Genomic DNA, 24,652 nt, shown 5'->3' with positions numbered 1-24,652 from the left:
CCTCTTGAATATATCCAATGAACTGGCATCAATAACTCTCTGCGGCAGGGAATTCCATAGGTTAACAACTCTCCGAGTGAAGAAGTTTCTCCTCATCTCAGTTCTAAATGGCCTACCTCTTATCCTAAGATTATGTTCCCTGGTTCTGGACTTCCCCAACATCGGGAACATTCTTCCCGCATCTAACCTGTCCAGTCCCGTCAAAATCTTATACGTTTTTATGAGATCCCCTCTCATCCTTCTAAACTCCAGTAAATAAAGGCCCAGCTGATCCAGTCTCTCCTCATATGACAGCCCAGCCGTCCCTGGAATCAGTTTGGTGAACTTTTGCTGCACTCCCTCAATAGCAAGAACGTCCTTCCTCAGATTAGGAGACCAAAACTGAACACAATATTCCAGGTGAGACCTCACTAAGGCCCTGTACAACTGCAGTAAGACCTCCCTGATCCTATACTCAAATCGCCTAGCTATGAAGGCCAACATACCATTTGCCTTCCTCACCGCCTGCTGTACCTGCATGCCCACTTTCAGTGACTGATGAACCATGACACCCAGGTCTCATTGCACCTCCCCTTTTCCTAATCTGCCACCATCCAGATAATATTCTGCCTTCGTGTTTTTGCCACCAAAATGGATAACCTCACATTTATCCACATTATACTGCATCTGTCATGCATTTGCCCACTCACCTAACCTGTCCAAGTCACCCTGCAACCTCTTAGCGTTCTCCTCACAGCTCACACCGCCACCCAGTTTAGTGTCATCTGCAAACTTGGAGATATTACACTAAATTCCTTCATCTAAATCGTTAATGTATATTGTAAAGAGCTGAGGTCCCAGCACTGAGCCCTGTGGCACTCCACTAGTTACTGCCAGCCATTCTGAAAAGGACCCGTTTATCCCGACTCTGTCTGCCAACCAGTTCTCTATCCAAATCAGTACATTACCCCCAATACCATGCGCTTTGATTTTGCACACGAATACCTTGTGCGGGACCTTGTCAAAAGCCTTTTGAAAGTCCAAATACACCGCATCCACTGGTTCTCCCTTGACCACTCTGCTAGTTACATCCTCAAAAAATTCCAGAAGATTCGTCAAGCATGATTTCCCTTTCATACATCCATGCTGACTTGGTCCGATCCTGTCACTGCTTTCTAATTTCATCCTTAATGATTGATTCCAACATTTTCCCCACTACTGATGTCAGGCTAACCGGTCTTTAATTACCCGTTTTCTCTCTCCCTCCTTTTTTAAAAAGTGGTGTTACATTAGCTACCCTCCAGTCCATAGGAACTGATCCAGAGTCGATAGACTGTTGGAAAATGATCACCAATGCATCTACTATTTCTAGGGCCACTTCCTTAAGTACTCTGTGATGCAGCCTATCAGGCCCCGAGGATTTATCGGCCTTCAATCCCATCAATTTCCCTAACACAATTTCCCGCCTAATAAGGATATCCTTCAGTTCCTCCTTCTCACTCGACCTACTGTCCCCTAGTATATTTGAAAGGTTATTTGTGTCTTCCTTCGTGAAGACAGAACCGAAGTATTTGTTCAATTGGTCTGCCATTTCTTTGTTCCCCATTATAAATTCACCTGAATCCGACTGCAAGGGACCTACGTTTGTCTTCACTAATCTTTTTCTCTTCACATATTTATAGAAGTTTTTGCAGTCAGTTTTTATGTTCCCTGCAAGCTTCCTCTCATACTCTATTTTTACCCTCTCAATTAAACCCTTAGTCTTCCACTGTTGAATTCAACATATGCATATATGTAGCTGTGCAGCTTAGAAACTCACAAATTACAATTCTCTCACAGCTACTTACTGTTCTGTATGTTCCTTCCGCACTTTTTATCTCTTGGTTACTTCTGCTTTTTCCTTCAACCAAGTATCTGGGATGATTATCCATGACTATTGTCATTCTATGATTGACCAATTGTAGAGCTGCTCTTCCAGGAGAGCTGGATCTCATTTGCCTAGTTCCTTGATGGCTTTATGTAATTCGTTGAAAGCTAACAATATTCATGCACCAAACCAATCAAATTAAATCTCAGCCAAGGCAGGAAATTGAACTTAGATATGTTGCATGAGAATCCAAAAGACTATCACCAGTCCTGTTAGCCCATTATATATATTTTTTCAGTCTCATTTACCCCCACCAATTGTAGAACAGGTGAACAGACTGCAAATGGTTCCTTAGCTTTTTACATTAATATTGCCTTATTGAGAGTGCTTTCATAACACAAGACGGAATGTGTCAGCTTTTGGTGTGCTGACAATCCATAATTGTTCTCCCTCAGCTACGCTTAACGTATCTGCAAGGAGGACATCAGAGCTGCAATGCTAGCATCTCATCTTCTCTTGTGACAATTGTCTGCTACTTCTCCCTTTTAGGGATTACAATAGAATTTGTGCACTCTCCAAAAGTAAGAAGGAAGAAAGAAAAATAGAAAATGAAGACTTGCATTTATATAGCACCTTTCACAACCTCAGGACATCCTAAAGCACTTTACAGCCAATGGAGTACTTTTGAAGTGTAGTCAATGTTGTAATGTAGACGTATAACATATATTATTATTCCAAGAATACTATTAATTAAATAAGATATTCTATATGTTTTTAACTTTTTTGTTTGTTTTGTTTGTCCCTAGATGAGAGTCCCTTTCTCGGCCAAGGTACGTTTTTCTATTTATCTTTCTTTGGGCTGTCATGTGCTACCCAACAGGCTAGACAGGCAAGCAACCCAACAACTCGATCTTAGTACTTTGCTAACATGACTCTGAAGCTCAAGCAGATGCTCACTTAGATTTCCTCTTCCTCCCAGGCTGGCTTCTGCATAGGGCAGCAGAAGATGAGATGAGTAACTCAGCACATGGGAAGCTTATGTGTGAGCCCACATCCTTCCACTCTGTGGGACAGTCTGCTAGTGCTCCACCATGTTACAACACCCAGGGCCAAATTAACGCACCGGCCTATAGGGTCTGTTCCCTGAGGCCCCGAGCCAAATCTAGGGCCCCCACCAGGGACAGAGAGCCATGACCAATAGGCAGCCCATTTAACAATCCCATTGGAACAAGAAGCTACCCGTCAATACCTATGAAGCCCAGCCATGGCAAGCAACAGCCCAGCCTTTTCCAAGGAGGGGAGGCGGGGGGTCGGGGGGGGGGCAGTGGTCTAAGATTCTTAATTCGCCTCTGACAACACCTCACTTGCTCCATTCTACTTTAAAATATTCTTCATAAGATAACACACGGATGCTATAAATTAAACAGTTCACATTTTGAAAAGGGCTCACAGTACTCAAAGGTTATAGCTCTGCCTATGTTGGCAAAAACCCTCCAATATATTTCCAAAGCACTGTGAAAAGAGCATGATAAAAACAGAATACGGCAGCCTTATGAGGAAAAGTTTGTTTTGGAAAAAACACACTTTTTTTGTTTGTTAATGTCATAGGAACACAAATGTTTGAAAGAAAACTTATCAAAGTGTATTTTTCTCACACAGAAAATGTACCCTCAGAACTGGTCTCTCCTCAGATGGATGCCAATCAAATAGGTGAGTTGTCATACAATTAGAACACAGAGGAATTGATAACACCCTGATAACTGAAGCCAATAATCTATTTTGAGGCATGTTTTACCACAGAGTAAGGCATGCTTGTACTAATTGGAGTATTATTCAATGATTAACAGTAAATATATTTTGGAAATAGATAAGCTGTCAAATAATTAAGAATCAGTAACAAGGTGGTAATTTAACTGAGGTTGTTTAAATAGCATAAACTGTGAGAATACAACGTGTTTTGAGAAAAATAATTACATGTGATACACTGGAGAATACAATGCTGGAATTATTTTGTACTTGTATCCTACTTTGTAAAACATAAAACCAATTTTAAAAAGAAGAAAATTAGTGGAAGACTGAAGTAAGGTGGTGTTTATTATTCCCTGTACTTACACTTGCATATAAGCACAGAACTAGTAATATGTAATATTAATTGATCTTTTGTGGGGATTGCTCAAATGGAGTCAAGATCAAGTGCACTATTCACATCCATAGGGTTAGAGGATGGGAAAGGAGGTAATTGGACCAAGGCAGGGGAGAGGATAATATTTAGAAAATAGGCTTATTGGAGCAGCAATAGCAGAAGGAGAAAAGAGAAAGAGAGTGGGTAGGGGAGAGGGAGGGATGATGAAGATTGGGAGAGGAGGATGATGAGGGGGCGGAAGGAGAGGAGACAGGGATGGAGGAGAGGGTGAAGAGGGAGAGGGGAGGATTGAAAAGAAGAGAGTGGAGAGGGTGAGGGGACACGTCAAAAACTGTTCAGTAGGCTGGAGGTTGGGGTCCAAACCCCAAATGCTGCTCAATGGGGTGTGGGGGATGTGCACACTGGCCAAAACGGGGAGGTAGGGCTCAGAATTGAAGTACAGTGGATCAATCTGGCATTGGGGCTGAACTATGATGGGCTTGGGTACAGAGGGGCTGTCAGACCCAAAGTGAAAGAGAGGCTGACAGCCGAAAATACCAGGGGGCTAGGAAGCGAATGTCACTCCCAAACTTGTTGGTGAGGATTCTTCAAATCAAGGTACTTCAGTTCAATATGACAAAAAACACTTTAAATTTATTCCACCGATTGCTATCATAGCTGTTTAGTGCCCCATTTTTACAAAATATTAATGCCCTATTTTAACAAACATTTACAGCCTCGGGGCGAAATTGACCCTTTCACAAAGGCCCGTTAGCACCTCCGGGAGGCGCAAACCCCTTTTCGCCGGGGGGCGGGCAGTGCAAACGCCTTCCCTGGAATTGCCTCCATCATTGTGGGGGTGATAATGGCTTTGCACTGCGCCTCCCAATTAGCACCTCAGGTCACACCAAGTCCCGATCACCCATTACCCCTGTGCTCGCTGACCTACATTGGCTCCTGGTTAAGCAACACCTCGATTTAAAAATTCTCATCCTTGTTTACAAATCCCTTCATGGCCTCGCCCTTCTCTATCTCTGTAATCTCCTTCAGCCTCACAATCCCCCAAGAAATCTGCACTCATCAAATGCTGCCCTCTTGAGCATCCCTGATTAGCTCGGGTAACTTTGTTAATAAAGGGTGACATCAGTGCAGTAGTGAGAAATTATATTGGCTCAGAAGATCAAGATGTAGAATCAGTTTGAGTGGAAATAAGAAATAATAAGGGAAAGAAGTCACTGGTGGGAGTAGTCTATAGGCCCCCTAACAGTAGCAACACTGTAGGACAGAGTATAATTCAAGAAATAATGGAGGCTTATAAGAAAGGTACAGCAATAATTATGGCTGATTTTAATTTTCATATTGATTGGACAAATCAAATTGACCAAGGTAACCTTGAAGAAGACTTCATAGAGTGTATTTGGGATGTTTTACTACATTAAAGGCGCTACATAAATAAAAGTTGTTGTTGTTGGTTTCTTAGAACAATATGTTGTGGAACCAACCAGGGAGCAGACTATTTTAGATCTGGTAATGTGTAATGAATCTGGATTAATTAATGATATCATAGTAAAGGATCCTCTTGGGAAGAGTGATCATAGAGTGGTAGAATTTCAAATTCAGTTTGAGGGTGAGAAAGCTAAGTCTCAAACTATTATCCTAAATAAAGGCAATTACAAAGGTGTGAAGGCAGAGTTGGCTAAAGTGGACTGGGAAAATAAATTAAAGGGTAAGACGGTAGATAAGCAGTGGCAAACATTTAAGGAGATACTTCATAACTCTCAGCAAAGATATATTCCAGTGAGAAAGAAAGAGTCTAAGAGAAAGATGGACCATCCATGGCTAATTAAGGAAGTAAAGGGTGGAATCAAATTGAGAACAAAGGCATACAATGTTGTGAAGAATCGTGGAAGGCAAGAGGATTGGGAAATTTTTAGAAACCAGCAAAGGACAACTAAAAAAAATGACAGAGAGAGAAGATAATTTATGAGAATAAACTAGCAAGAAATATAAAAACATACAGTAAGAGCTTCTACAGGTATATAAAAAGGAAGAGAGTAGCTGAAGAAAACGTTGGTTCCTTAGAGGATGAGACTAGGGAATTAATAATGGCAAACAAGGAAATGGCAGAGATTTTGAACAAATATTTTGTATCGGTCTTCACGGTAAAATACACTAAAAGCATCCCAATAATTGATAATCAAGGGGCAATTGGGAGGGGGAAACTTAAAAAAATCACTATCACTAGAGAAAAAGTACTAGGCAAACTAATGGGACTAAAGGTGGACAAGTCCCCTGGACCTGATGACCTGCATCCTAAGATCTTAAAAGAAGTGGCTACAGAGATAGTGGATGCATTGGTTGTAATCTAACAAAATTCTCTGGATTCTGGAGAGCTCCCAGCAGATTGGAAAACTGCAAATGTAACACCCCTATTTAAGAAAGAAGGGAGACAGAAAGCAGGAAACTATAGACCAGTTAGCCTAACATCTGTCATTGGGAAAATGCTGGAGTCCATTATTAAGGAAGCAGTAACAGGGCATTTAGAAAATCATAACGCATTCAAGCAGAGTCAGCGTGGTTTTATGAAAGGGAAATCCTGTTTGGCAAATTTGCTAGAGTTCTTTGAGGATGTAATGAGCAGGGTGGATAAAGGGGACCCAGTAGATGTTGTGTATTTGGATGTCCAGAAAGCATTCGATAAGGTGCCACATAAAAGGTTACTGCAAAAGATAAGAGCTCACGGGGTTGGGGGTAATAGAAACATAGAAACATAGAAATTTACAGCAGAGAAGGAGGTCATTTCGGCCTATCGTGTCCACACCGGCTGACAAAAAACCGCACGGCCCTTGGTCAGCAGCCCTGAAGGTTACATATAAACCTATGAACAATGACCAAAGGGCAATATATTAGCATGGATAGAGGATTAGCTAACTAATAGAAAACAGAGAGTCGGGATAAATGTGTCATTTTCAGGTTGGCAAACTGTAACTTGTGGGGTGCCACAGGGATCTGTGCTGGGGCCTCAACTATTTACAATCTATATTAATGACTTGGATGAAGGGACCAAATGTATTGCAGCCAAATTTGCTGATGATACAAAAATAGGTGGGAAAGAAAATTGTGAGGAGGACGCAAAGAATCTGCAAAGGGATATAGATAGGCTAAGTGAGTGGGCAAAAATTTGGCCGATGGAGTATAATGTGGGAAAATGTGAGGTTATCCACTTGGTAGGAAAAATAAAAAAGCAAATTATTATTTAAATGGGGTGAGATTACAAAATGCTGCGATACAGAGGGATATGTGGGTCCTTGTACATGAAACACAAAAAGTTAGCATGCAGGTACAGCATGTAATTAGGGAGGCAAATGGAATGTTGGCCTTTATTTCAAGGGGGATGGAATATAAAAGTTGTGAAGTCCTGCTACAACTGGAGTACTGCGTACAGCTTTGGTCTCCTTATTTAAAGAGGGATATACCTGCATTGGAGGCAGTTCAGAGAAGGTTCACGAGGCTGATTCCTGACATGAAGGGGTTGTCTTATGAAGAAAGGTTGAGCAGATTGGGCCGATATGCATTAGAGTTTAGAAGAATGAGAGGTGATCTTATTGTAACTTATGAGATTCTGAGGGGGCTTGACAGGGTAGATACAGAGAGTATGTTTCCCCTCGTGGTGGAATCTAGAACTAGAGGGCATAGTTTCAGAATAAGAGTTCGCCCATTTAAAACGGAAATGAGGAGCAATTTCTTCTCTCGTGAATCTTTGGAATTCTCTGCTGCGGAGAGTTGTTTAGGCTAGGTCATTGAATATACTTAAGGTGGAGATAGACAGATTTTTGAACGATAAGGGAGTCGAGGGTTATGGGGAGAGGGCAGGAAAGTGGAGTTGAGGCCAAGATCAAATCAGCCATGATCTTATTGAATGGTGGATTAGGCTCGAGGCGCCAAATGGCCTACACCTGCTCCTATTTCTTATGTTCTTATGTTCTTATTATTGCTCAACCGTCGGTGGCCGTGCCTTCATCTGCCTAGGCCGTAAGCTCTGGAACTCCCTCCCTAAACCTCTCCATCTTTCTCTATCTCCTTCAAGACTCTCCTTAAAACCTACCTCTTTGACCAGGCTTTTGATCATCGACCATAATTTCTTCTTATCTGGCGCCGTGTCAATTTAATTTTTTTTTCTTGTATCAGTATTGTGAAGTGCCTTGGGATGTTTTACTATGTTAAAGGTGCTGTATAAATGCAAGTTGTTGTTGTTGAATGCTGAGGTTGGGAAGAATCAAAGCTTGAAGCCTTGAGTCCCCAGAATTGCACAAAGTTAGTGCTAGCATTTATCGAGCTAATTTCTGTGGGGCTCTACTCGGAACTCCTACACAGCAAGTAATCCCCAGGTGGGCAGTGGAAACGTTTCAAGGACACCCTCAAAGCCTCCTTGATAAAGTGCATCATCCCGTCCGACGCCTGGGAGTCCCAAGGCCCCACCCTAAATGGAGGAAGAACATCCGGGAGGGCACTGAGCACCTTGATTCTCGTCACCGTGAGCATGCAGAAAACAAGCACAGGCAGCAGAAGGAGCGTACAGCAAACCAGACTCCTCACCCACTTTTTCCTTCAATGACTGTCTGTCCCACCTATGACAGAGACTGTAATTCCCGTTTTGGACTGTACAGTCACCTGAGAACTCACTTTTAGAGTGGAAACAAGTCTTCCTCGATTTCGAGGGATTGCCTATGAATGAATGAATTTCTGTGGCGGTTCTCCCAATCGTCTGCCATAACTTAGAACATAAGAACATAAGAACTAGGAACAGGAGTAGGCCATCTAGCCCCTCGAGCCTGCTCTGCCATTCAATAAGATCATGGCTGATCTGGCCGTGGACTCAGCTCCACTTACCCGCCCGCTCCCCATAACCCTTAATTCCCTTATTGGTTAAAAATCTATCTATATGTGATTTGAATACATTCAATGAGCTAGCCTCAACTGCTTCCTTGGGCAGAGAATTCCACAGATTCATAACCCTCTGGGAGAAGAAATTCCCTCTCAACTCGGTTTTAAATTGGCTCCCCCGTATTTTGAGTCTGTGCCCCCTAGTTCTAGTCTCCCCAACCAGTGGAAACAACCTCTCTGCCTCTATCTTGTCTTTCCTTTTCATTATTTTAAATGTTTCTATAAGATCACCCCTCATCCTTCTGAACTCCAATGAGTAAAGACCCAGTCTACTCAATCTATCATCATAAGGTAACCCTCTCATCTCCGGAATCAGCCTAGTGAATCGCCTCTGTACCCCCTTCAAAGCTACTATATCCTTCCTTAAGTAAGGTGACCAAAACTGCATGCAGTACTCCAGGTGCGGCCTCACCAATACCCTATACAGTTGCAGCAGGACCTCCCTGCTTTTGTACTCCATCCCTCTCGCAATGAAGGCCAACATTCCATTCGCCTTCCTGATTACCTGCTGCACCTGCAAACTAACTTTTTGGGATTCATGCACAAGGACCACTCTCCTGATCTTTGGGCACCCTGTGCGGAGGGGAGCGGGTAGGTCCGAAGGCCTCCTCGTAGGACTGCTCCTGGGCACGGCCAAGGGTGTCATCAGCCGGTCCAGGCAGCGGGCAGTCGAGGGGGTCGTTCAACCTGACTGCCTGCCTCTCTTCCGCTCTTACATCCGGTCCAGGGTGTCCTTGGAGATGGAGCATGCGGTGTCCACCGGTACGCTCGCGGCCTTCCGCGAGAGGTGGGCACCGGAGGGACTGGAGTGCATCATCACGCCCGGCAACCAAATTTTAATTTGATTTTACGTTTTAAAGTTAATTTGTTTTAATTGCCGGTGCTTTTAGTGTCCCCTTCCCTTTTATAGGGGGCACTGGGGAAAAATTGTGATTTTAGTGCCCAAAAAAAAAACAAAAAAAAAAGAAAAAACACAAAAAAAAAAAAAAACACAAAAAAGGGGGAAAAAAAAAAAATGGGCCTTGTAAATGTCTGGAGTGTCACCCAGGTCGGGTGGCACCGTTTAATGTTTTTATGTTTTCACAGATAAACTCAAAAGAGTTTCATGCACAAGGACCACTCTCCTGATCTTTGGGCACCCTGTGCGGAGGGGAGCGGGTAGGTCCGAAGGCCTCCTCGTAGGACTGCTCCTGGGCACGGCCAAGGGTGTCATCAGCCGGTCCAGGCAGCGGGCAGTCGAGGGGGTCGTTCAACCTGACTGCCTGCCTCTCTTCCGCTCTTACATCCGGTCCAGGGTGTCCTTGGAGATGGAGCATGCGGTGTCCACCGGTACGCTCGCGGCCTTCCGCGAGAGGTGGGCACCGGAGGGACTGGAGTGCATCATCACGCCCGGCAACCAAATTTTAATTTGATTTTACGTTTTTAAGTTTAATTTGTTTTAATTGCCGGTGCTTTTAGTGTCCCCCTTCCCTTTATAGGGGGCACTGGGGAAAAATTGTGATTTTAGTGCCCAAAAAAAAAGAAAGAAAAACACAAAAAAAAAAAAAAAAAGGAAAAAAAGGGCCTTGTAAATGTCTGGTGTGTCACCCAGTTCGGGTGGCACGGTTTAATGTTTTGTTTTACAGATAAACTCTAAAAGAGTTTCATGCACAAGGACCGCAGCATGTTGTAATTTCTCCCCATTCAAATAATATTCCCTTTTACTGTTTTTTTTTTCCCAAGGTGGATGACCTCACATTTTCCGACATTGTATTCCATCTGCCAAACCTTAGCCCATTCGCTTAAATTATCTAAATCTCTTTGCAGCCTCTCTGTGTCCTCTACACAACCCGCTTTCCCACTAATCTTTGTGTCATCTGCAAATTTTGTTACACTACACTCTGTCCCCTCTTCCAGGTCATCTATGTATATTGTAAACAGTTGTGGTCCCAGCACCGATCCCTGTGGCACACCAATAACCACCGATTTCCAACCCGAAAAGGACCCATTTATCCCGACTCTCTGCCAATTCTCGATCCATGCTAATACATTTCCTCTGACTCCATGTACCTTTATCTTCTGCAGTAACCTTTTGTGTGGCACCTTATCGAATGCCTTTTGGAAATCTAAATACACCACATCCATCGGTACACCTCTATCCACCATGCTCGTTATATCCTCAAAGAATTCCAGTAAATTAGTAAAACATGATTTCCCCTTCATGAATCCATGTTGCGTCTGCTTGATTGCACTATTCCTATCTAGATGTCCCGCTATTTCTTCCTTAATGATAGCTTCAAGCATTTTCCCCACTACAGATGTTAAACTAACCGGCCTATAGTTACCTTCCTTTTGTCTGCCCCCTTTTTTAAACAGAGGCGTTACATTAGCTGCTTTCCAATCCGATGGTACCTCCCCAGAGTCCAGAGAATTTTGGTAGATTATAACGAATGCATCTGCTATAACTTCCGCTATCTCTTTTAATACCCTGGGATGCATTTCATCAGGACCAGGGGACTTGTCTACCTTGAGTCCCATTAGCCTGTCCAGCACTACCCGTCCCAGTGATAGTGATTGTCTCAAGGTCCTCCGTTCCCACATTCCCGTGAGCAGCAATTTTTGGCATGGTTTTTGTGTCTTCCACTGTGAAGACCGAAGCAAAATAATTGTTTAAGGTCTCAGCCATTCCCACATTTTCCATTATTAAATCCCCCTTCTCATCTTCTAAAGGACCAACATTTACTTTAGTCACTCTTTTCAGTTTTATATATCGGTAAAAGCTTTTACTATCTGTTTTTATGTTTTGCGCAAGTTTACTTTCGTAATCTATCTTTCCTTTCTTTATTGCTTTCTTAGTCATTCTTTGCTGTCATTTAAAATGTTCCCAATCTTCTAGTTTCCCACGAACCTTGGCCACCTTATACGCATTGGTTTTTAATTTGATACTCTCCTTTATTTCCTTGGTTATCCACGGCTGGTTATCCCTTCTCTTACCACCCTTCTTTTTCACTGGAATATATTTTTGTTGAGCACTATGAAAGAGCTTCTTAAAAGTCCTCCACTGTTCCTCAATTGTGCCACCGTTTAGTCTGTGTTCCCAGTCTACTTTAGCCAACTCTGCCCTCATCCCACTGTAGTCCCCTTTGTTTAAGCATAGTACACTTGTTTGAGACACTACTTCCTCACCCTAAATCTGTATTACAAATTCAACCATACTGTGATCACTCATTCCGAGAGGATCTTTTACTCGGAGATCGTTTATTATTCCTGTCTCATTATACAGGACAAGATCTAAGATAGCTTGCTCCCTTGTAGGTTCTGTAACACACTGTTCTAAGAAACAATCCCATATGCATTCTAAGAATTCCTCCTCCAGGCTACCCCGTGCGATTTGATTTGACCAATCGATATGTAGGTTAAAATCCCCCATGATTACTGCTGTTCCTTTTTCACATGCCTCCATTATTCCCTTGATTATTGTCCGCCCCAACGTGAAGTTATTATTTAGGGGCCTATAAACTACGCCCACCAGTGACTTTTTCCCCTTACTATCTCTAATCTCACAATGATTCAACATTTTGTTCATTAGAGCCAATATCATCTCTCACAACTGCCCTGATATCATCCTTTATTAACAGAGCTACCCCACCTCCTTTCCTTTCTTGTCTATCTTTCCGAATTGTCAGATACCCCTGTATGTTTAATTCCCAGCCTTGGCCACCCTGCAACCACGTTTCTGTAATGGCTACCAAATCATACCCATTTGTAATGATTTGTGCCGTCAACTCATTTACTTTATTTTGAATGTTGCATGCGTTTAGGTAGAGTGGAAGAGCCGCAGAAACCCAGGAAAATCAGTTGAAATGTTGCTCATGCCAGATTTCCAGAGTTTCTGTGGCTCTTCTGCCAAAGTTATGGTGGATAATTGGGAGAATCCCTATGGAAGTTCACCCCCCCCCCTTTGTTTCCCAGTGCCATCCCTAACCAACTGCAAAGTGCATATTATGATGTTGTCCTTGTTGCCCTATAATATTGTGATTGACTGCTGAACACAATTATCTCTTGAACCAGCACCTATGCTGATTTATTTTAATAAAGCACATTTTATTCAATAGTTGATGACATTATTCGTTTAATACTAGTTTGTGTGACCACATATGGATATGTCTACTGACACCTAAACGGTATCTTATTTCACTCGTTAGAAAGGCCCACTATTCCATCATGTGTCCATTATTGGATAATGAAGTGTTATTCTGGAGATAAAGCAGTCTGCATCTATTCATTATGATGACTTTTACAAAGGAAGCAAATTATGACTTTGTTTTGCTACAAGAATAATGTCTTCCTCAAGTTAGAACATATTGAGTAATGTGATATATTTTCTTGAATCAATAAAGTTTGGATAAACAAGCATTCAGGATCCCTTCATTTGATGAAAAAAGGTTGAAGTGAGCATTATTTTTGTTTGTCGACTTTTATGGTTTTAGATCAATGTGGTTCTGCTTTAAAAAAACAATCTTGTTATTTCTTGCAAGCAAATCTTTTTCCAATTTCTTTGCAATAGAACAACTGATCCATATGCAGACGCGCAAGCTGGTGTTAAATAATATTATCAACTATTAAATAAAATGTGTGTTATGAAAAACAAAACCTTTCAATGAATAATATTAGAGAAAAGAAAGCAGTTCCCTTACAGGCAGTCCTTAATAAGTCAAACACACTGCCTGATCACTTTATGACCCACTAGGGGGCAGGGGTTCCTATCTTTTTGTGCAGTGCTTCTGGCTTTCCAAACACAATATCAGTCTTTTTTTATGATGATATAAAATTGCTCTACTCTACTTCATCCTCAGTTTCCTCTTGTCTGTTCAGGCCAAAAACCATGCAGGCAGTCTCCTTCCAGGCTTCGACCTGTGCCTCATGAGTCACCTGACAGATGGTGTGCCACAGTGGCCCAGATGTGACTCTCCTTGCAATCTCTCTGGACCTGCACCTACCCCCCTCCCCATTTGAGGCGCTTCACTTACACTCAAAACACCTCCCCACAGCACCATGGCTGAGATCAAGTAGCCAACAATATTAGCTTGAACTTGTATCATTTTACCACCATACCTATCATTTTTTTTTATGGTCACCAAGATGAGGAATATCAGGATATCAGTGCTGAGATATGAAACTCCTTTCTACTTTTTGTGCCAAAAAGAAGCATTCCCAAGTCAGGTACAGTAAATCTCTCTCTACTCTGCTCCAACAATGAAAAGTAATCCCAGTCTTCAAAGAATAACTCACTACTGAACCAGTTTAACGTTTTAATTTCACACAATGTACCAATCTTGTGCCCTCCCAGAGTTAGATTGTCAAACTTGCAGATTTTAAGGACAGTTTATATTTCACCTCAAAAATCTTCTCAGGAGAGCCTATTTTCTAAAAAAGATCTTAAAAAAGCACATCCCCCAAGCTGAGTGACTTGTAAACTGCATTAACAATTGTTACTGAGGTGCAGTGGAATAAAGGAAGTAATTCACAAAAGCTGCCAAGAAAACATAATTTATGAGTCTGATAGGTCGATGACTATCCCTAAAATCATAATCTGAAAGTCTCATTTCCCAGAGCTCCCAAACATCAAATTTATTGATACCACGGCCTAGAAATTTAATGGTGCTATGCCCATTTTTCAGGTGCAATTCATGTGCCTAAGCATCCAATATGACAAGTGAAGCAATTGCTCATTGCGGCTGGATGTGCGCCGCCCACTATATTGGTGAGGGTAGAAAATGAAACACCCAGGGCCCATGTCTGAAACAGGCATTAGGCCCTTTGCATTTGCAAATACAGGGTCTAGTGCTTTTTTGAGGCTTCCTTTACAAAATTGGGCTGCCCTGAACTTAGCCTGTGCTGGGTCAGCTGTGTTCAGGACAATGTGGTCTACATGTAGACTAACCAGCTGTCTGTAAAGGGAATGCTAGAGGCCACCATCAAAATGGTAAGTTTAAAAAAAATACTTACCTGAATGTGGAGCCAGGAGGTACAGGAGTGTTCAGCCCGGTTCCACTACAGTGCTGAGGATCGTTGTCAAACCCCCTCTCGGCCCTCTCCCTCCATCCTGATTGCTTCACCCCTCTCCCGGTCCCCCTCTACCCTACAGATTGCTTTGAAGCCACCATGACTCAGTGGATAGCACCTTTGCCTCCGAGTCAGAAGGTTGTGGAATTACATTCTATTCCAGAGATTTGAGTACAAAATCCAGGCTGACACTTTAGTGCAGTACTGAGGGAGTGCCTCACAGTCTGAGGTGCCATCTTTCGTATGAGACGTTAAATGCCCCAGGTGGACGTAAAAGATGCCACGGCACTATTTTGAAGAGCAGGGATAATATCCCTGGTGATCTGGACAATACTTATCTCTCAAACTAAAAACAGATTATCTGGTCATTATCATATTGCTGCTTATGGGAGCTTGCTTAGTGCAAATTTGCTGTCACTTTTCCTACATTACAACACTGACTTAAAAGTAATTGGCTGTAAAAGTACTTTGGGACTCCTGATGTCATGAAAGGTGCAATATAAATGCAAGTCTTTTTTTTAATCTTTTCCCCCTCTCCTGGTCGGCCCCTTCCCTGCCAATTGCATCCCCCTCTTGCAGTCACACCTTTACTCCTGATCTCTTTCCCCCTCTTTCCTAGTTGTCCCCCTCCCTCCCGATCTTTTCCCCTCTTTCCTAGTCGTCCCCCTCTCTCCTGATCTTTTCCCCCTCTTTCGCGGTCATCCCCTCCCTCCCGATCTTTAACCCCTCTTTCTCGATTGTGTCCCTCCCTTCCAATCACTTACTCCCCCCTCCCAGGACCTACCTGAAGGTTACTGCCAGTGCCGCAGCGGGCCGAAATTTAAATGCTCTTTGTTGGTGAGCTGCCTGGGGATACCCAGCAGGCATTTGCAGCTCGTCGGCCATGGGCCAATATCAGGTGTGCTTCGGGCCATCCCGTTCAAGCACGGAGATTATTCCCAGTGCCTAGTTTGTGCTGACATGGTGACGCAAACCAATTTTTATGCCCACGTGTTTTATGACATTTTGAAATTTTCAATTCTATAATTAAGAACATTGGCAATAATTCTACAAAACACATGGAACACCATCAGAATTACTTGTGCCTTATAAAATAGACAGCATGTTAAAATAAGAATGTCCAAGTTTGAAAATTCTTAGTTGTTTGAGTTTACATTGCTGCCTTTCAGCTTAATAAAGTATTCATCTCTGTGCAAAATTAACAAATCTCTGGTGGGATAGCATTAGGATTGCTGCAATAAACACTAGCATCACCAAGCTGAGAAAGAGAATAAAACAATCTGGCTTCTCAATCCTCATTGTTGTCCACTAACAGCTGCTGGAAAGTGAGTGTATGAATCTGGGGCAGGTAGAGGAAAATTAACCTACTCACCATGTGTCATGACATTGTAAATGCATTTAGTTAAGTTATGTTTAACATCCTCATAGGCAGTCCCTTGAAATCGAGGAAGACTTGCTTCCACTCTAAAAGTGAGTTCTTAGGTGACTAAACAATCCAGTATGGGAATTAAAGCCTCTGTCACAGGTGGGACAGACAGTCGTTGAAGGAAAGGGTGAGTGGGGAGTCTGGTTTGCCACATGCTCCTTCCGCTGTCTGCACTTAGTTTCTGCATGCTCTTGGCGACGAGACTCGAGGTGCTCAGCGCCCTTCCGGATGCTCTTCCCCCACTTAGGGCAGTCTTTGGCCAGGGACTCCCAGGTGTCGGTGGTGATGTTGCATTTTATGAAGGAGGCTTTGAGGGTGTCCTTGAAACGTTTCCTCTGCTCACCTGCTTGCCGTGTAGGAGTTCCAAGTAGAGCGCTTGCTTTGGGAGTCTTGTGTCAGGCATGCGAACAATGTGGCCCGCCCAATGGAGCTAATCGAGTGTGGTCAGTGCTTCGATGCTGGGGATGTTAGCCTGATCGAGAACACTGACATTGGTGCGTCTGTCCTCCCAGGGGATTTGCAGGATCTTGCGGAGAAGTCGTTGGTGGTATTTCTCCAGCGATTACTTGTGCCTTATAAAATAGACAGCATGTTAACATAAGAATGTCCAAGTTTGAGAATTCTTACAGTTGCTTGAGTTTACATTGTTTACCATGTTTACCATGTCACTACACAACAACAACTTGCATTTATTTAGTGCCTTTAACGTAGTAAAACGTCCTAATGCACATCACAGGAAGGTAATCAGACAAAAATTGACACCGAGCCAAAGAAGGAGACATTGGGACAGATGACCAAAAGCTTAGTCAAATAGGTAGGTTTTAAGGAGCGTCTTAAAGAAGTTGAGAGAGGCAGAGCAGTTTAGGGATGGAATTCTGGAGCTTAGAGCCTGGACAGCAGATGGCATGGCCGCCAATGATGGGGCAAAGGAAGTGGCAGATGCATGAGACCAGCATTGGAGAAATGCAGAGTTCTTGGAGGGTTGTGGGGCTGGAGGAGGTATGAAAGATAAAGGGGAGTGAGGTCATGGGGGGGATTTGAACACAAGGATGAGAATTTAAAAATGGAGGCATTGCTGGACTGGGAGCCAATGTAGGTTCGCGAGCAAAGGGGTGATGGGTGAATAGGATTTGATGGAGTTAAAATACAAGCAGCAGAGTTTTGGATGAGATTTCTTTATGCAGGGTTGATAAGGGGAGGCCAGCTAGGAGAGCATTGGAATAGTTGTGACTACAGGTAACAAATACATAGATAAGTTTCAGCAGCAGATGAGCTGATTTTATGGAGATGAAAGTCGGCGATCTTTAATATGGATATGGAAGCTCATCCCAGGGTTAAATAGATGCCAAGGTTGCCTCTGATTCAGATTAAGACAGTGGCCAGGGAGGGGGATGAAATCAATGGCTAGGGAATGGAATTTGTGGTGGGTACTGAAGACAATGGTTTCAGACTTCCCAATGTTTAATTGGAGGAAATTTTGGTTCATCCAGGACTGGATGTCAGACAAGCAGTTTGACAACACAAATGCAGGGGAGGGTTCGAGAGAGGTGGTGATAAGGTAGAGCTGGGTGTTGTCAGGGTACACAGGGCAACCAGATTAATTCTTCCCACAGTGTAACATCAGAAGTAGTCTCAGTTGTGCTATCTACAATAGCATGTCAAAACTCATTGTCTGAGCTCACATGTGAGAACTTGGATAAAGTGCCAGCACCTGCGCAACTGCATACCAACAGTAATGAGTACCTGGGGTGGTTGGGGGGGCAGGTTAAAGGTTATGTGCTGAGCTAGGTTATCAACTCTTGAAATTACAGCTTGTGCAGACTTTTTAAAATAAGAGCCAGGAATTTCTTTGGAGCTTTTCCCATTGTGCTGCTGTAACATTGACAGAAGTTTACAGAAACCCCATTTGCACAACTAAACTGCACACATATTTGAGCCTGGTTGCCACCTCCTGCCAGACAGAATGCACTGCTGGCTTATGGGGATGCTGCTCTGTATAACAAGCATGAGAAAACCTCCTTGCACTCAACTCGTGGCAGCATATCCATTTCATCAGACATCAAATAAAGGAAAGGGGTCGAAGTTACTCTGCCACTTTCCCACAGACTTTGTTTTGTGCCTCAACTTCACGTTAAACTTCCCTTGCTTTTGCCTAATATTTCCCCCTACCTCCACCGTACTACCCCTTTACAACCTTTGGAAAGGCTGAGAAATATTTAGAAAGCACTTTCAGCCATTGCAAAGCTTGAAAGAAATTTTGACCACCATGCAGTCACTTAAGTGGTCACATCCTTTTAAGTTTTCCCAGCAAACATGCTGGATATCCTGCCCCCTCCATAAGTACGCCTACTGCACATGGGTCAATATGCAAAGGGAGCATGCTCTAATAATTAAAATGATCTGATCTTGTGAGGTCCATCAGTGTTCTAGTGGGGCGAGGTGCAGCTGCTTTGATCAAAGTTACTGACATCGATGTTATTGTATGAATGCTTTTTCAATCAGCAATAAGCTTTTTTAAAAAATTGAACAGTTCTCCTATTAAAATAGTGGAAAAAGAAAATAAATTTGGTGCAATCATCTTTAGCACCATCGGCATTGGTAATTTCTACCCTTATCTCCCTCCCTGTGTCTCTGTCTCTGTCTCTGTCTCTAAAACTTCGTACTGGTAAGCTGTGAATGGAGACCTACAGATACATCGAAAAACATTACGTGGAGGGTCGCAGATGATGGGCAATTGAGTCCCAGGGCTCATCTATTCAGAAACAAAGAAACCCATTACTGCACCTGTACTAAATTCAACACATAATAGGGAAAGGTTTACAGTCTACCATTGTGACCTCATTTTTAAAAATAAATAATTGTCAGAAGTTTAATCCAGAGGCAAGCTGAGCTGAGGGAAGAATGGGGTGGGGAGGTGGGGCGGGGGCAATCAAACAACTAACCGCAAATATTACTGTTTGAATTCCATATCATGTATAATGGGCAAATTCTCTACAAATTTAGCACAAGAAATTTGTGCCGTGAGAATTAATAAGGAACGGGGAGCTTAAATTCTTTCAGTCAAAATGGCAGGTGATCACCAGCAATCAAAGAAATTCCTGAAATTATGTGTGTGAACGTTACAATCAGTACTTTCTGATGCATTGTCCATTATTTTGATACATACATTAATCACTTTTTCACTAAAGAGAATAGGTAGACCTAAAGCATACCATACATAAAATATGGATAATATATATGGTATATTATGCTGCAATAAGTATAGTATTAGGCAGTCCCTCCTATTGAGGATGACCCGCTTCCACACCAAAAAGGGATGAGTTCACAGGTGTTTCAATGAGGGACCTGACATTCTCGGTCCTGAACTACATACTGAAGGGTGGAAGATGTCTGTGCGTGGATTCTTTTAACGTGTGGTGGCAGTTGCACACCAGGCACCACACGGGCTTGACAGAGCGAGGTTTTGATCCAGTGGCAAGGGTTAACCAAGATGTCTGGAGACCAAGCTCTGCTGCACGGACCTAGTGCGCACACATGCTCCTACTATCTATAGATCGCAGTGTGGGCTGGCCCGTGCTGTCCCTGGGCCCTTGCTTCTTCTGGGCCCCGAACCCTCGCCTCTCCTGGGTCCCGATCATGACATTCCTGGGCCCTGATCTCTCACCGCTCCTCTGCCCCAATCAAAAATGGAGCAGTCAGTGATAAGTAAAACCTATAACAATCACACATCTAATTCCTCTTTGTGAGAATAATAAACCATGGAAATATTCAGACAATGTGCTCGATTTTGGTGGTGGAGCACATCACACTTTTGCATTGATTTCAATGTAATGAAAAGCAGGCAGGTCCTCTAAAGGGCAGGCGATCTGCCCTGCCAGATTACTGTCCAAGCGATGAAGCGATGAAGATGAAAATCTAACCCCATGAGCAGGGACGGACTGACCATACGGGAAAGTGGGTGATACCTAAGTGCCCATGTGAATGGTTCCATTGTGCTATATTACTTTTCTACTTGACAATCCCGAAGAATCACATGCTCTTTCGAGGGAGCCAGTCCTTCCTTGACCATGAGTTTAAAAATAATTTTAAATTTTAAAAATACAAAGAAAGCACATTTTCCAGAAAAATACTTTAAAAATGAAATTACCATACAACCATATTTTTACAACAATTACTTTATTGCCATGAAAAGATTTCATAGAATTATACTTCTGGTAGGATAGCACTAAATATCAGTGAGATTATGTCATGTAACCACACTGCTTCCCCCATTTCCTGTGGGTTTTTTTTAACATCAGCAGCTTGCAGCACAGTCAAATCCACATTTAAGTAAGTTTAAGATTAGTTCTACAGCCAACCAATGTGGGTTTCCACATTGGAACAATTCAAAAAATACTGGGGGGACTTTCAGGCTGGGTGCCGAATGGGCACAATATTGATGGTGCGCCCACAGTGCCTGCCCAACATGGCAGTCAGGAAAATCAATGTTGCTCATCTGTATCAATCTTAGATTTAAACAAACCAGAGCTAAAACTTTCACAAAATGAGCACGAAATTGCGTACTGCCCCGGTTGGGGGCGGTAACAGCTGTGGGGCAGGACTTCCTGCGCCAGGCGCTGAAGACCCGCCCCACAAGCTAAATTGGGCTTACCGCCCCGATGGAAAATGGGGTGCAAAATCTCGCGCTCAACTTCCTCTCAGGGGCAGGTCTGGGACGCTAATCAACTGGAATTTTCCAGCGCTACACGGAAAGGCGCGTAGCACTGGTAGGAACACAGGGCCCTCCCCTTCCACTAAAGGGGAGGGCATGCTGCGGACTCTGCATTAGGGCGAAGGGGCCACCACTAGACTACCAGGGAGCGTGGTGCCGTGGCAGCAGCCTGGCACAGAAGTAGAGTGCCGGGCTGCAACATCGCAGCACTGATCCCACGATATAAAGATGAGAAGACCGCAACTGGTAAGTCGGTCATTTAAAATATTTTCAGCACCGCTCCTCCCCTTTCATTTTCGCCCCGCGAGCGGCCTACAGCCTGGTATGGCCCCAGAAAGCTGTCACGGACAATGGAGCACGACCAAATTTTTGCTCCAGGGCAAAAACGGGTTGATACCAGCAGGAGCAGGATGCTACTGGTTTGCGCTGCCGCTAAACTCCTGTGGAATTTCACGGGAGTCAGTCGCGATGCTGAGCCCGGGTTAAATGTTGTTTATTTCCCGTTACAACGGGAGGTGCAAATGGCCTGAATTTTCCCCCCTATCTTTCTCCAAACTTATTTTGAAAGCAGCAAATAATATTGAACATATGATTTAATACTTTTATACTTCTATTTTGAAAACATAGGAATGATGTTGTAACTGGAGCTTATAAGAATTGGGGTACTGCTGTACAAGCACCATCAAAACAGCACATAAGAAGATAAGAATTAGGAGCAGGAGTAGGCCACACAGCCCCTCAAGCCTGCTCCGCCATTCCATAAGATCATGACTGATCTTCAACCATGACTCCACTTTCCTGCCCGATTTCCACATCCCTTGATTCCTCTGAGTCCAAAAAACAAAATGGAGAGAATATAAAACACAGTCATACATTCAAGATAAATGTGAGAAACATATAACACAAACACATGCAAAAGAAACAGCTATCCAAGAAAAGCATGGACAAAGATAAATAAATTAAGGAATGTGCAAACATAATAGAAAAAAGGAAAGGTGGAGATATAGACATGAGACACAAGAGGTTTACAGTTTTGTGTGGCATGATTCCAAAAAATTACTATACTATTGCTGTTAAAATCTAGAAGATCCATCTGTTTTGGTAATGCATAAAATTAATTCCTCATATTCATTATTATATCTATAGTGTACTTATGAATGACTCCACGAGGCAATGTGTTGTACTCAAACTGTAGTGACCTTGGTCCTTTACTCATAACTCCTTTTATACTGGGTCCTGCACACCTATACAGGTGACCCTCAGGTCTCCCACTGCAGTGCCCTCTGGTGGACAACCTCTCCCACAGGGACAGGAAACCCTGGTCTCCACCAGTTGCACCCTCTAGTGGTGCCAGCATAGTATATACACAGTGTAAACCTTATTGATAGTACATCAGGTAACAAGTGTCCATCTTATGGAAGTATACAGTGACTACACAGAGAGTATATCTATAGTCTGCATATATAACATCACTCTCCCCAAAGTCCTTTGTGCCGATTACCTTTGCACTATGTGCTCTGGCTTAGCTCTCCCCAGACTTAAGTGCCAATAGCCCTTGCACTTTGGCTGTGCTTTGGCTTGGCTCTCTCCCTGTTAACCCCCAAGTTCTTTTGCCACAACGTTGGGAAATGGTTACCAGTTTGGATAGTTCAATGATTCAGTGGAGGTTCCAGTGGGTTCTGGATGTGATCCATGTGTGTGTCCATGGCTACATTTTCTCCCACAGTGAGATCATGCAGCAGGCCCGTTATATTAACATACAGGATCAGACACAGTGCAATTACAAAGAAAGGAAGTTACAATTTGTATCGTGACATCTTGGTTCAGTGACTTACATTCATTACATTTAGCGATCGTGTGCCAGGATTGGGTAGATTGCATTCATGGTTCAGTCATGGTCAGTACAGGTATGCGAGGACGCAGGTTCCAGAGCAACCAGATGGGGTCCTAGTCTTCTGATAGTGGCGCTGCGCCCCCTGCTAGCGGGGTGGGCTTGGTTCGCTCACTTTGCCAGGACTCAGGGCCTTTGCCGTTACCTTGTGGTGGGCAGAGCCACAGATGTGTGTGGCCTCCCTGTCCTCGTTTGAGGGCTGCAGAATCTTCTGCCTGGTCTCGAACGGTGTTGGGAATCTGGCTGTTCCAGGTCCCGTTTGGGGAACTCGTTGATTCTGACCTTTCGGTCCCAGACATGGCCGAGGTAGCGACTGGATCTGGGGGTTGCACCATCTCCACCCGGGTGGTGGGCAACGGCGGCTGACTGCTGTATTGGTGCCGTTTTCATTTCCAGGTCCATGGCGAATAGTGCCTGCAGTGTGGGATAGACCTGGGGCAGGGCATCAGGATCAGCGCCTTTACCCTCCTGAATTCACTCACTTGCTACTTTTGGGGACATTCTATTCCCAACATCTCGCAACAACATTTTGTTCTTTACATTAGGAATCGTACCGACATCTCGCAACAACGTTTTGTTCACAATCTTAATCAGTTCGTTACATTGATTGCCATGCATACAATGTCTCTTTAAGTTCAGTTGGTTGCAGGTCTCCTTTAAGAGAACCCTGCTGGCTTGACCCAATCAAATCCTTTGTTAGACACCACGTATTGGTCCCTCAGCGTTGCACCTCATGATATGGCCGTGGCCATCTTTTTTTTCAGCCACGCTGCACCTCACTGCAGCAGGGACGTCATCTTGCTTCTATCCTCGAAGTCGACTACCTTGATCCTTCTCACCCGCGATTCTGCCACAAAAGCTGGAAGAGTGCCTGTGAATTCGATCTTCCTCCGCAGGAGTTCTGCCACTGGAGCCGGGAAGGTACTTTTAGGTCGTTCTGGTCGGATCATTGCCACGCAGTCGTGATGGACAGTCTGTGCCTCAGATGCTGCGCTGGTCTGTTTTCTGGTGCCTGGCCCAAGCAAAGGTGAGGTTTTGCTCTGCCTCTGAGCACGGGGGACATCGAGTGCTGGAGTGAAGAGGTCTTCCCATTTCCACTGGATCTTCCCCATCCACCTTCTTCTGAGTAGCATTGGACCATCACCTGCACAGAGGTAACTTGTGCACCATGCCATTATGGATTACACTTCCATCCGCATTACCAAGGACTGGGATCAGCTCCTTGGTGTAGGTGCACAACTTTTCCTGTACTGGAACCAGCTTGGGTCGTTTTTCGTTCCATAGCCTCTCAAAGGCATCCTGGTTCATCACTGACTGGCTCGCTCCGGTGTCCACTTCCATGAAGACTGGAACGCCGTTTATCTCGACGTCCATCTTCACTGGAGGACAATCGATGGTGCAGGTATACACACCATACACTTCTTCTTGGGGCTGAGCTGCCTCTCTGGCCAAATCATCATACCCCCCATTGGATTCAAAGTCATCTACCGACTCCTCTGCTAGACGGTGAGTTGTATTTATTTTACACATACGCTGGAGGTGGCCCTTCGTGTTACAGGCTTTGCATACGTATTCAGCAAACCGACACTGGTGAGTCCTATGTTTTCCTCCGCAACGCCACCATGGTGCTACTCAATTAGCACCCTTGGCTGACTCTGAGTTCTGGA

The 24,652-nt window shown here is 43.7% G+C and overlaps 1 protein-coding gene across 2 annotated transcripts in view; it reads left to right on the top strand.

Annotated features, from left to right (window-relative positions):
- The window catches only part of amotl1 (angiomotin like 1), a 266,649-nt gene that overhangs the window by 63,623 nt on the left and 178,374 nt on the right, over positions 1 to 24,652 (top strand). For both annotated transcript variants that reach the window (XM_070891965.1, XM_070891964.1), the window contains exons 3-4: positions 2,653 to 2,676; positions 3,506 to 3,556. In XM_070891965.1, the coding sequence (XP_070748066.1) occupies positions 2,653 to 2,676; positions 3,506 to 3,556 (75 nt within the window). The remainder of the gene's footprint in view (positions 1 to 2,652; positions 2,677 to 3,505; positions 3,557 to 24,652) is intronic.

The sequence above is a fragment of the Pristiophorus japonicus genome, chromosome 10 (genome assembly GCF_044704955.1).
Source record: "Pristiophorus japonicus isolate sPriJap1 chromosome 10, sPriJap1.hap1, whole genome shotgun sequence".
Classification (NCBI taxonomy): domain Eukaryota; kingdom Metazoa; phylum Chordata; class Chondrichthyes; family Pristiophoridae; genus Pristiophorus; species Pristiophorus japonicus.
Note: the sequence above shows the minus strand (reverse complement) of the source record. Positions and strands in the feature narration are given on the sequence as shown.